General features: G+C 35.7%; 1 protein-coding gene across 2 annotated transcripts; it reads left to right on the forward strand.

The window, feature by feature from the left end:
- The first annotated feature begins 255 nt into the window (after positions 1 to 255).
- Positions 256 to 13,821, forward strand: pla1a (phospholipase A1 member A). 2 transcript variants are annotated; one of them, XM_041259337.1, is made up of 11 exons: positions 256 to 698; positions 1,587 to 1,806; positions 2,530 to 2,707; positions 2,818 to 2,926; positions 4,448 to 4,549; positions 5,662 to 5,754; positions 7,536 to 7,721; positions 8,490 to 8,576; positions 10,763 to 10,871; positions 11,366 to 11,521; positions 12,001 to 13,821. In XM_041259337.1, the coding sequence occupies exons 1-11, from the start codon at positions 629 to 631 to the stop codon at positions 12,080 to 12,082; spliced, it is 1,392 nt and encodes a 463-aa protein (XP_041115271.1). In that variant the 5' UTR covers positions 256 to 628; the 3' UTR covers positions 12,083 to 13,821. The 2 variants fall into 2 exon arrangements, with proteins under 2 accessions (XP_041115271.1, XP_041115272.1); XM_041259338.1 differs by having other exon boundaries at positions 7,554 to 7,721.
- The last annotated feature ends 116 nt before the right edge of the window (positions 13,822 to 13,937 follow it).

Below are 13,937 nucleotides of genomic sequence, written 5' to 3' on the forward strand. Positions count from 1 at the left end.
AGAATAGTCGAGGTTTACAGATACTGTCTGAACAGGTGTGTCTTGAGGAGGCGCCAGAAGGTTGTCAGGGACTGAGCAGTCCTGACAGATGTGGGTACTACTAGAAGTTCTTTTCACATGATGGTGTAAATGAACATTGATACATAATAAATCACTTAAAACACTGCATTCTTCAGAACAAATTAATTTATTTGCCTGCTCACATGCATTTGTTATATAAAAAAAAGTTACATTATAAACACTTTTTCTTTTGTATTGCATGTAAATGAGGCTGGGGAACCGTGAATCTATGGGTAGCAATGCTAGAACAATGAGTGCATAGTGCAATGCCAACATGGAAACCCTTGAATATAATACTGAGCAGATTAAACAAAGCGAGCTGCTTATTTGCTGTACAAGTGTGTCGTGGGGGTGTTTCCAGGCATAAAGGAAGAGAAATATAAAAGATTAACAGTAAATAATACTTGAAAAAAGAAGAAAATAAGTGTTTGGGAGGGGGATTGCTTCCTGGTTATTTAAAAAAGTGTGTGTCTATTCCTGCAATCATTAATCAGGTTGACTGGTAATTATTAAACCAGAGAGCGCCAGGGAGTGTGGGGTTTTGTCTTGCGAGTCCTTATTTCAAAGAATGGCTTGGAGCCGGAAAATAGTTTTAACTCTCCTTGGGCTGCTAGTACTTTGCAGCCAACTTCTAGAAGGTAAGCAAATGATATACCCATGATAACTTTTCATTTAAAAAGTATGTTGTTGGCATTCATTTTTATTATTGTAACTACAATAAAACCTTTCTGGACCAAACTAAGGGATACATAAGTAAGACATACTACTAAATAGTACTTGATATTGTATTTAGTTGTAGTTTATATTGTATTTAGTTGTAGTTTATATTGTATTTAGCCTTTAAAACAAACATGTAAAAAAAGATTAAGGTTATGCAATAACAATTAGTAGCTTATTATTAGACTCGTTAGAACTAATTTAAACTGTGATAAAAAATATACATGTACTCAAAAAAAGAGGTCTATTTAATGTATTTATCTGGTGTAGGCACTGGTTATGTCACCTATAGCAGAAGTTACTTTGAAGGATGAAATGTGTTTTAATAACCAAGGTCTTTAAATTAGGAAAACAATTTGCTGTTTTTTTTTTTTTTTTTTTTTTTTTTTACAATAGCAACCCGAATATTGTAAAATCATCTTTAACCGAAAGGACATGGGTTTTTCACTATTTAAAGTGTGAGATGGGTCTGACACAACATTGTGTATTGAACTATCTTTTGGTAATAATTGTTAAATGAGAGAAAATGGTTAGTCCTTACAGAAATATACACCAAGAAGTAGTACCTTAAATGCAATACATTTCATTTACATAGTAACACTGCAAAGTTACCGTGTCCTGAATACAGCGGTACTATTTTGGTATGTTCAATGATTCAAGGCTAGAAGTAAAACATATTTGCCTTTCCTACTTAAAAGTAATAACCAAATTCCACACTTCTGTTTGTAGCTATGCATGCAAAGCATCCACACAACAGTTAATTATTAATGAGCTGTCTGAATAGCAGCAACAGCTTTGTGTATCTGTAGGGGCCGAGGAAGACCCTGCTGCTGCCTCCAACTGCACTGAATTTCAAACTACCACCTGGAAGCAGTACCTTGGAGATAACAAGCTGCAAGTCCAATATCTCCTCTTCACCCCTCGGAACAGGAACTGTGCCAGCATCATCAGTGGGGGCTCAATAGAGGAAATCCAGGCTACCAATTTCAATTCCTCCCTGGACACAAAAGTGATTATCCTCGGGTATAGGTGAGTCTCTACAGGCATTGGAAAGCTCAATGCACAGTAGGACAGCAACGGGGTCCGCGGCCACAACATCAGAATGTGATGTGAACTGAAGTTAAGCTGTTCTGTTTAACCAGTAGGTTGTTTCAATTGAATAATAACAAATGCTTCTACATTACATTTGTGATTATATAACTTAAACAGTATTACAGTATGTAGTCATGAAATATACCATACTGGTATTGGAAATATCAAATATTAAAGCTTTATTTTTGTTGGTGTTGATAGTTGCTGTAGTAGTACTGAAAGAGAAAGAAAGACATAACTAACCAAAGAAACACAAAACTGGAGTACCACTTACCTTCGCCATATCTTCACAGTCATGGACTTGCTTACTGTGTGGTCCTGGAAAACAACACTCCCTGCAAAGCTATGTCTCACCTCAAAGGACAGTTGTGAGACACAGAACTGAAATATAATTCTTACCTTTGCCATCTCTCCAAAATCTGTTTATTGGAAGTAAGGATAAACTTCCATGTATATAGTGTTTTGGTGGGGGTTAATCACACTGTTAATTAATAAACACAACAGGTGATTTATTCAGTTGTATTGGTGCAGTGTTTTTATTGGCAGTCAAGAAGTGACCTTGCCACTATATATATTCTAAGTTAAAATAAAGCTGAGAACGTTTTGGTTGTTCATGAGTAAGTTCCATTTTGTTTTTTGTTTTTTTTACCAATTTTAAAGAGCACTGGGGAAGAAACCTTCCTGGATTGATGGCCTGGTCCAAGCTCTCCTGAATGCTGCTGATGTGAATGTTTTGGTGGTGGACTGGTTATATGGAGGATCTTCTGTGTATAGTGTTGTGGTCCAGAACTCCCAGGAGCTGTCTGTGAACATTTCAATTGTCATAAATAATCTCATTGTAAGTACAACATATTTAAAAACAGATGTTGTTTCTGATCCAGAATTACTGTACTGTATACTGTACTTCCTAAAATCCATGTGTTCTTAATGGATTTTCAATTGTTTTAGGCACTTGGAAGTAAGCAAGAATCATTTCATTTTATTGGGGTGAGTCTAGGGGCTCATGTGGCTGGATTTGTGGGCAGTCTCTTTGATGGAAAACTAGGGAGAATCACAGGTAAATCACTTTATAGTATATCTAATTAAATAAATAAAAATACAGTATGTTATATGATTGTTCAAGAATCACATTGATCTACACTTTTAATAACATGGAACTATGATCACTTTGGTTCTAGGTTATCCAGATACCCTACAATATTATCATATTGTATGTATAGATAGATAGATAGATAGATAGATAGATAGATAGATAGATAGATAGATAGATACACAAACATTAGCTTTTACAAATTCAAAAGTCTCTTCTTTGTGTGTAACAGAAAATATGTAGAAACAGGTGCTTTTCAATTAAGGTGTTAAAATAAATCTGACAATTTTTTTAATATCCAAAGGTGAAAAATAACACCTGCTTCTTTAATTTTCCACTTACACCGAAGTCTTGAAAGCTTGTGTTTGTATTTCACAGTTATTCTTATAAAGAGTATAAACTCAAATCTATTATCATGATTACATTGACCAAAAAAAGTCAAAAACTATTACTAATGTATTTAATTGCAGATTAGTTCATATTATAGGCTCTATAGCTTTCTGTTTTTGTTTACTGAACAGTTTCAAAATAAATAAAGAAGCCAAAAAAGAAAGACAATGGTTACAAAACTTAGAACAGGCAACTCGGGAGATTAACATGAAAACCCGAATGCCAACCTTACTTGTTTATCATGATGTAATCTAACGCTTTAATTTCACAAAAACACTTTTTTTGTAGACCCAATTGAGGACCTGAATGTACAGCATATGTAAATATATAGAATGCCTCATTGTCACAGGCAAGTGCATCACTGGGTCACACCACTGAGTATGAATAGGGCCTTCAAAGAATACGACTGCTGCTGAACATTAAAAAAGAACAAGATGTAACAAAGATGCACTCATTGTCAGATACACAGAATCTCGCGTCTGAAATGAGTACGCACACGCTGCCTGTACTTTTTCAGTTAGAATTTTATTACATTCTGGATACCTAAACACACGTTTCTTCAAAGTAAAATATGCGTAAGATGTATGTCTCTGAATTGCATCAGATACATATCTTCTGATGTATTTATTTGTTGTTTGCTGCTATTATGTTGGCTATTGTTTCTGCATCTATGAATATCTGCTGGATATGAAGCCCCTTCCACCTAGGGTATTCTTAAAGAAACAAACCCTGAAAATGAGCTAAAATATTTCCTGAACTATGAGAATCCCCACAGGTTTTATACCATGGTTTACAAGGGCAACATCAGTGATAAACTTGATATCAACTTATAGTTCTAGAATACGCATAGAACTTCAGAAAATCCATTAGGCATAACTCCCTGGTCTAGCGAAGTTTGGTTATTGTTCATATTGAGTGGTACATTTCAGTTAAACAAACATCCAGTGTACCCCCATTGTGTAACCGTGAGAGTGAACGTTTAACAGATGTACTCATTTTGTTTGCTTTTTTAATAGCTAATGTGTGTACATTGGCCTTGAGTGTTATCACAGGCTTTTATCTTGAGGAATACACACTCTCTTATTTTTGTAATTCCAGGGTTGGATGCTGCAGGGCCTATGTTTACGAAAGCAAGTACAGACATGCGCCTTGACCCCAGTGATGCTCTCTTTGTGGAGGCAATTCACACGGATATAGACAGTAAGAAAGGCCGTCCTGCCCTGTTTTAAATACATACTTGTGGAAAACGTTGCCTCTGCTTTTATTTGATATCCCTAGCCTTGGCACATGGAAAAATGTAACCAGAATGCATTGAGGTGTTGTTGATGAAATACTCAATGATAAGATTCTTAATAGTAATACAAACATGTTTCAATGAGAATCTACTCCTAGTGATTAGATTTTCATGAACTGATCCCATTAAAAATACTCTGAATAATGATTGCTTGGGGATCTTAAGATGTCTATGGTGTAGTGTGCATTACTTTTTTTTTTTTTTTTTTTTTTTTTTTACCAGACATCTTTGCAAACTATGGCAAATGTAAGAGCCATTCATTTCTATTTGAAAATGAGTAATACCAAAGGGTGTTTATTAGTTTCACTCTCATCACTGTTTGTTTTTCTTTCACTGTATTTTTATTGCTTTTGATTATTGAGTTGTTGCTTATTAATTGTTATTTTACTCCTCTCTTGTTATCAATCTTACTATTTTTTCTGAACTCTGTGTTTAATTCTACAGTATTCTTGTTGTTGATTTTATTCTATTGTAAAGCTCTTTAGGACACTTTGTGTGAAAGGTGCTATATAAATAAATGCACATTTAACCTTTAGATAGGGAGAGATCAAAGATGATATTTTTGTGGCAGCAATGGAATCAAATTATTTTTAATTTGATTCCAATCTGGGTTTAGGTGGTTTTTGAAATATAAAAGTAATATCCTCCCCTGAAAGAAAATGTCAATTTCAATTACTTTACAGGCTGTGGATTTTAATGAAGGCTTTCAATGTTTCTTCAGTGCTACTACAGATCAGTGGCCTCCAAGTCTCTGAAATTCCACATTACCCAATGTTATAGATTAAAGAGTAATGAAAAATAAACTCTGCTCAACAATGAGATAACTGTTCCCCATTTGTGTTTGCAGCTGTGGATTTGTGAATAAGTTTAAGTCCCAATAAAGCTTACAAAAAAAAAAAAAAAAAAAAAAAAAACAGTAATCTGTAATCTCTTCAGGAATGGAGGTTTCAGACCTGTAGATTTATCGGAACTTGAAGATAACAAAATAGCAGTTCTCCAATTTAATATAATTGTGCAGATTTTGGCATAAGGATTCCCGTTGGCCATATTGATTATCAGATCAATGGAGGAAAAGACCAGCCTGGTTGCACTACGTCACAAACGTCATCAAGTAAGTGGTCATAAAGTTTCTACTGCAGGTGATGCAATGGGTTGGATTCTCAAGGCTCTTTAATCCAAAATGTGATTTGCACAAAATACACTGGGGAGGGGATCGTGTCTATACATCAGCACCTGTATGTCAGCCACAGTGCATTTTTTGGGGAAGATGCAGGTTCATAGATATGTCACTTGGTTTTGTGAATCCTGTTTTCAGGAAACTTGGAATTGCTATTTCATAAAATATGCTACTTTGCACATTACATTGTGATCTATTTTTCTTTCATTTTACATATGTGTCAAACCACTTTTAATGAAAGTTGATACAAGACAATGTTGGGAACTGCTTGCTTGTATGTGACATCATTTTTGGAAGGAGCGGACATGTAATTGCAATTGAGTAATATGATCTTTTAATTGATATAACAGGTGTGTTTTTGTGTGTGTTTCTGTAGATTTGTTTGTTACATTGTGTACATAAAAAAAATCTGCCTTATAAATATTGATACAATTGTTTTGTCATTAGTATAGAAACTTAGTATAGAAGTAATTCCATGTACTTAATATATAGTACCATTAAACTAACACCTTATATGCTAACACAATGACATCCAGGTTTAAAATACCACATTCATTTTTTCATTTTTCATTAGACTGGTCATTGACATCTTTTATACTCTATACTATTCTGTACAAACTTGCTATAGGTCATGGTGGTCAATTTCACCACACTGAGAGCTCTCATAGTACATAGAGCTGTGACGAGAGGGCATGTTACTCACATAATTATTTGATTTAAGTAGTTTATGAAAAGTATTACAGATCAAAACTAGAGGAGTTACTTTTGGAAACTGCCTCGAAAAGCCAGTTAATTCACTTTTTCAGATGATGGAGAAAAAAAGGACAAAAAAAGACTAAATAAAATTGAATAAATAAGGACTGAAAACAGAAACTCTGTTTTTTTTTTTGTTTGTCAGTTTTGTGACATGTACATGTTAATGAAAGCTTTCACAATTATGGCTCACTGTAGAAAAGTCACCAGGGTGTAATAGCTGTAACAGAAAATGATGTACAACGAACATTTAAAGAAGAATAGAATAGTTAAGATAACTTTATATATATATATATATCTTCAAATAAGTCTCGAACAAGAACAGATTTAGTTCCCTTATTTAATTACCATGCTACACTGGAGTAGAAAGATAGACTAAATATTGGAGCAACATAACCCTGAATCTCTCAGAACGATTGCCAACATCATGAATAGTAACAGGTTAATAATAATAGTTAATAAGTAATCAAAATGGCATTTGAAGCTACTTACTGTTTAATATAACTAATAGAACCATTAACCTAGCACTACATTTTCAGTAAGGTAAAAGATGAGAACATGTGCTAACAGTTCCTTTTATATTGTATCACCCCTACCATATCAAGGGCTGGTGGGGCCCCATATGGGAATTTGCACCACCTAAGGGGCTTCACCTCCCTTTTAGTTTCATGCTATACCATGTTAAAGTGGAATACTTACGAATTACATTTTGCAGCAATGCACAAGAAATACCACAACCATGAATGAAATTAGTCTGCCTCCTAATCATATAACTGTAAGGCTATATATGAAACTCACAAAATATATACACCTCTAACAATCATGCTCCTATCAAAGATATTAAGAGAACAACAGGGACACTAATATGTCAATATCTGTTCCAATCATAGAGCAGATAGTAAAGTGTACTGTAATTTTTATATATCAGACTAATTACGGTTTGTTGTCATTTGTGCTTTTAGTTTTTCTCTATTTTCCAGTATTTGGTTATATGATATGTGACCACATGAGGGCAGTGCAACTCTACATCAGCGCCATATCTACTCCTTGTTCACTGCTGGCTTTCCCCTGCCAGAGTTATGAAGATTTTGTCACTGGAAAATGTTTGAATTGTGACCACCCTTTCGGTGGCTCTTGTCCTCGGATAGGTAGAGTATATTGTTTTCTGATATGTTTTGCATAATTTATTTCAACCTATTATAATGATATTTAAACATGTTTGTTTATTGTGTCTGAGCTGAGTACTGAAAGCCCCATTTCATTTGCTTGCCAAAAAACATATACTGAACATATATTGGAAAACATACATTTTAAATATATGGCCCATACATATCAGTCGTATATTTCATGTAAATTGAGTATATTTAAATTACATTGTACATTTATAACTATATTTCCCATATATGATGGCTTTATATATCACTTATATGGCCATTAATATATTAAACATATATGAACAGGACTTCCAACATATATTTCCGTATATTAGAAATATATGGTTCTTCTGTATGGGGCATTTTTTTTAGCTAATATGTGTAAAGTACTTATGCAATTATGCATGGTGTATTTTAATTTCTGGTGAATATTATTTTATTATTACTTGGATTCTGATTTTAAATCCTGGTTTATTTGTGTGATAAAGGGGACAGATTCAGAATCAATCCAGAAAATATATAAACGTACAGTAAAATATATTTTGAATTAACGGTATCATACATTTCAGAAAGCAAGCTACTGTAGGAGAAAGACATGTACAGTACTTAATATTAGATTGCATGACTGTCTTTTGTTATGTACTGCACAGTGTCATCGGTTTTCCATTCATTTACTAAGAGTTTGGGGAAACATGAATAACTGCATCGGGACATTGAGACTCTTCTTTCCTCGTTCCCTTTGGTGTGTCTCTGTTTTACTAGGGTTGCTAAGAAACGGCGGAATTACAGTTAACCCACTGCCAAAAGAAGAAGTATTCATGTTGACAACAGCTTCAGCGCCTTTCTGTGGTAAGTGATCGTTTTGTAAATGTAGGTGTGGCAGGCTGGCGAGTGGATAGAGGCCCAGAGACAGTATGTAGTTCAAAAAAATAACTATTTTATTATAAACACAAAAATGAAAGGGCACAAGGGCCAAAATAAAGGGATTTAAACACAAATAAAGCAAGACAAAAAGCAAAAATAACAATTTCCAGGCTGGGCAATGCCTTCACTGGATACCACCATACCACCATACCACCAACCTGCTTCCTGAGCTCCCTCTTCCCAAATGAGAAGCAGAGGCCTCCTTTTATGTCAGGTGGCTGGGCGCTGGTTGATTGTTAATTAACCTAATCAACTAATCAACCCCAGCCACCTGAACATAATAAATCCAGGCAGGTAGGGAAATTAACCCCATCCCTGCCAATTTAAAAAGGGCAGAGCTTTGCTCTGCCACAGTAGGTTTTTAATATTGTACCATAATTATTTTTCAAATTCCCTTCTAAGTCACATTTAAGTGCCGTTACAGAATACCGTTACATGTGAATACAGAATAAAAAAAATGCATAATAGGAAATATAGCTTTTTGTACACACCCTATGGTAGATGTATATTCTTTAAAACGTACTGCCTACTTCATTGGAAAAACTCAATAACAGAACTGTCAGTAAGATTTCAATCGTTTGCATTTCTATATGATGAACAGGACTTTTATGCTTGCTTTCCATGCTCTTAAAGTTTGATATCTGATATTAGCTGCTACTACTATTTCATGTATTATGCACTTTCCTCTGTCATTAATGTACTATTTCATGCATTATGCACTTTCCACTGTATTTAATGTACTGTTTCATGTATTATGCATTTTCCACTGTAGTTAGTGTACTATTTCATGTATTATTTACTTTCCACTGTATTTAATGTATTATGCATTGTTTTTTTTATCTTTTTTTTTTTTTTTTTTTTTTTTTACTGTATATCTTGTATTATGCATTTCTCTGTATTTGAAGTATTATGGATTTTCTTGTTGTTACTGCATCTTGTAAAGCACTTTGTGATGGTGGTCCACTATGAAAGGCGCTATATATTGATATATATTGACCAATTATTTGTATTTGTATTCCCCTTAATTTGGAATGTCCAATTATGTTTTTTCTCCTCACCACATCGAGTCCCCACACAGCACAAAAGTTCTGTGGACATGTGAGCGTCCTCCGATCTCACAAGCCTAAAGCCAGAATCGCTTTTATGCCGATCACGGACAATAGAGATAAGCAGTGCTTTTTCTCCACTCTGAATGTGCTTGGTGTCTGCTCGGTAGGGTTTGCTGTTGTGCGATGAGAGAAGCAATCCCAGCTGGTTTCCCATTCCCCACCCTGGGAGTGTCAAACTCACAGTTTCGGTTACAATGTTGGGACCATCCCCCCACCCCCCCTCCCCCCCCCCCCCCCCTCGGGGTCCCCAGCAAAATTCGGCCTCTTTGTACAGCTTTGACAAGTATTTAATAGTCTTTTAAGATGTCATATGCAATACCTATCAATGTATTATAGGAATCCCTTTTGTTGAATGTAGAAAAGAACATACACTGATATATTGCAGCCTGTAAGATACAATCTGTTTAGTTCTGTACCCATACTTTTTTCTTTAATGAGGCACTGTAGAAGTATGTCAGTGTGGGTGTGAGGTTCTGCTGTAATACTTTTGAATTTGTGTAGCAACTATTCAGAAACAATTATTTGTAAAGAGAGTGTGTGTGCCCTTGTTTGCAGTAAGCTTTCAGAGGACTATAATCATTTGAATGGTATAAAACTGACGAGAAACTATTCTGACCAATGTTCCTTGCTGGAACTAATACCATTACATTTGTTTTATTCTGCTCAGAAAATTTCAAAATAGCTTCAAAATACGACCTTGGCTTGTATTGTCAATTGTGGGCAAAGTGCAGGCAAATTGCCCACTCCAGGGTAGATAATTACATTAGCAATTTGCCCAAAGTGCAAAAGAAAGCCCCTCGTGTGCAATGAGCAGCATGATGCACCATCGTTATGGATACTGTTGAATCAGCCGGGGTATTCAAGGCAATGGGATATAAGCTTGAGATCTGAGCTTGAAAAAACACTTGTTTACAGTGGTTATGCTAAGACGCTCGCTTGTAAACCATGTAACTTCATTACATCGCCATCCCACTAAAGCCTATTCGTATCTTCTTTATTCAGCTCATCACATTCTTGTGGATCTGCATGTAACTCAGCTGAGAAGCAGCAGTCAGATCCAGGTGACTCTTACGAGTGAAGGGGCTACCCAGTCGCATAGCCAGTTTAAACTGTAAGTATGGTGGGTTACATTATTCATACTATTGCAGTGTTAAAGCAAATAAAATAAAATGTGAAAATGAGAACCATAAATGCTAATTACAGTGTTACACCAATGCTATATAGCACTATCTGACTCACATTAAAAACATCATTTAGTGAATTAGTGTAAGGGCCTTATTATATAAAACATTTTTAGTGCTGTACAATTTACTATCAACATGGTCTAACTGTGAATTAACCAAATCTGTTAAATTGTGAAATGATGAGGAACACTGTGCTACTTTTGCATGCATGTCATCTATTAATCTACAATACAATTCAAGAAAAATGCAGTTCTGATTTAGAAACAGGCTCAAGCTGGGCTTCCTAGCAGCAGCAGTCTTGGAGGGCATAGGGACTGTGTAGTGTAGGAGTAATTCTGTGGTCATCATCAAAATCTACCAAACATGGTGCACAAATATACAGAGAAAATATTCATTCTCATTTCTTACCTTCCTGTTTCAGACAGAGAGGTATGACACGGTCTAAAATGGTGATGGCTCACTCAACAATGCTGTGTAAAATAGACTCCATTCAACTGAAGAATACAGGCACTCGGTTCTACAGAAAAGATGAAATTAAAATTGTGAAAATCTGCATTTCAGATGTCCCTTCTGACAGGTAAGAATATATATTAAACAGAATAGTCACCTGACCCTGGAATTTCGTGGCTGCGGGAATCATTGAAGAGCGAGCCACAAAATAACTTCACTGACAGTAGATGCAGTGATTGTTGTTTGCAAGAACTCGAACCAAATTGTGACTTCTAGGATTCACATGATTACACAATTCTCCACTGATTCCAGAAGCTGGAGGAAGATGTTTACCACCAGCTTCACTAGGCAGTGCAGCAGCTCAAAAATAAAAAAAAAACAGGTTCAATGAAAAGTTAATGAAATCTCTGTTTGCAAATATATTTAATGGTATTTTTTTACTGTTAGACTCATTTGTAATCTTCTTTTTGCCTTGTATGTTATGACATGTACTTTTTTATAAGGGGGTGGTATGGTGCTTTCCAAGAATGGATTTGATATATTTTTAGAGCACAGTGACCTTGGAAGACATAGTACCCTTATCATAACTGATTTCTGTTGTTGCAGGAACGAATCTCTCTGCGTTGAAAACATCGAACTTACGGAAGGCAATCCATGGTCCCATGACTTTGTGAAGCTCTGTAACTAGGAAAGAACTATTGAGCTCATAGCACAGGACACCTCCGAACAAAAACCAACTTATCGGAGCCTCGCTGACCCAGTTAAATGCTGAAGAAGTAATGTAAAGTAATAGAAGTTTGCCTTCTTTATGTTATGCAGTAGTTGCATTTTTCTGTATTGTCTATCCTAAAAAATATTTGTGCAAGTCTTCTTGAAAAACTAACATTTCTTTTGTATGCTGCTTCTCTTCAGATAGTTATAAAGTTGCTTAACTAATCCTGTGTGTCATTCCCTCATAACAGAATGTGTCATTCTCTTTGAAAATGAATGTAAGCCCCAACTGCTGTGGAGTTTTCTTGCACTGAGCCTTGGCCTACTTGTTAGTTATAAAAAAGGACCTCCCCTTCATTTATGGAGCTCAGTGTGAAACAAGCCTGTCCATGGTGTGCTGTCTCACTTTTTTGACTCTATAGAGCATTTTTAATAATATTCTACAGATATACTATGGTGTCATATGCATGCTTATAGGATAGTTACAGGATGTAAGGTGGCTGTGATCCAGGGTTGCTTTACTTGACGTCATGACCAGGTACTGTGATGCTTGGCATTAGCACTGGAAGAACAGTGTAATAAGATCAACAGCTCACGCCAATATCACCAATAGCTGCACATAGAGAACAACATTCCTCAATCCAGGAGGGCAACCAGCAGGCAGATATTGGCCAGTGCCTATTTTGCCACCAGCATCGCTGTCGAGCCATCTTTAGCTGTCATGAATTAGCTACCGAAACACCAAAGATGGGAGGCGCCCACCTGATGACCCTGCAATGTGCCTCACCCAGCCCATTTCAGACGGCTGCCATGCTGAGATGCTACAGAGGCCGCGCTTTAGTTGATCCCTGGAGCCAGCATCACTGCTGTTGTGTGTGCTGATGCACCTGGGAGGTGGCAAATAGGCTGATCCCTGGAGCCAGCATTACACCGGACCAATAGGAAATCCACATTACCTGGAAGCATGTCTTGGTTGGTTCCCCCCACTAATTTTATCTTGGCGAAAGTCACTATTAGCTTGAAGTCAACAACAACTACTGTGATGTAATTTTTAAAAAAAGCATAAATATGTGCTAAATATTTGTGTTTTTGCCCTAACATTTGCTGTAATCTCCCTAAAACAAATATGGAAGAAGATGGGCCCGGTATTATTAATCTAAAAATATATATGATTGTATTCCTCCTAAAAAAAAAAAACAGTCAGCTAGTTAATAGCTACTGTAGACACATAATATCACATATAAATATAGCCAGATATTTATTGTATTTACGCCAAAATGTTAGTTTTGGTGAAAGCCAACTAAAACTAAAATATTTTAAAAAAATAAGGTCTATATTAAACACTGAAAAGTGTGCCTAGGTTGTGAGTTACTAGCTGTGGAACATTAACAGTTTTATTGTTGAAATATATTAATGCATTTTAATTATATTTTCAATAATAGGTATTTTGGGCTATTTAACAATATGAGATAGTTGGGGCTGTTTACTACATAAAGGGCCTTACTTCTAAGCTTGTGTTGTATGACAAAATGTGTCTAATATTTGTTTGAAATAAAAGAAAAAGCTCTGTGCACCTAAATTAATTCTTACAAGTTTTCTTATACGGTAGCTGTTTCTAGTGGATGGTCAACAGTCGTTTGAACCTTCAAGCCACTATCATTGTGTGGCCTTAAGTCTACGTTACTTGATTGTCTTTGTGTCCCAGTCCCCCCCCCCCCCCCCCCCCCCCCCCCCCCATATATAAAGAACTCTCTTTTGGTTCAAACAAATTGGAAAATCTATTAATAATTCTATAATAAAGAAAAAAAAACATTCTTGAGTGTCCCTTAGTA

This window comes from Polyodon spathula, chromosome 9 (genome assembly GCF_017654505.1).
Source record: "Polyodon spathula isolate WHYD16114869_AA chromosome 9, ASM1765450v1, whole genome shotgun sequence".
Classification (NCBI taxonomy): domain Eukaryota; kingdom Metazoa; phylum Chordata; class Actinopteri; order Acipenseriformes; family Polyodontidae; genus Polyodon; species Polyodon spathula.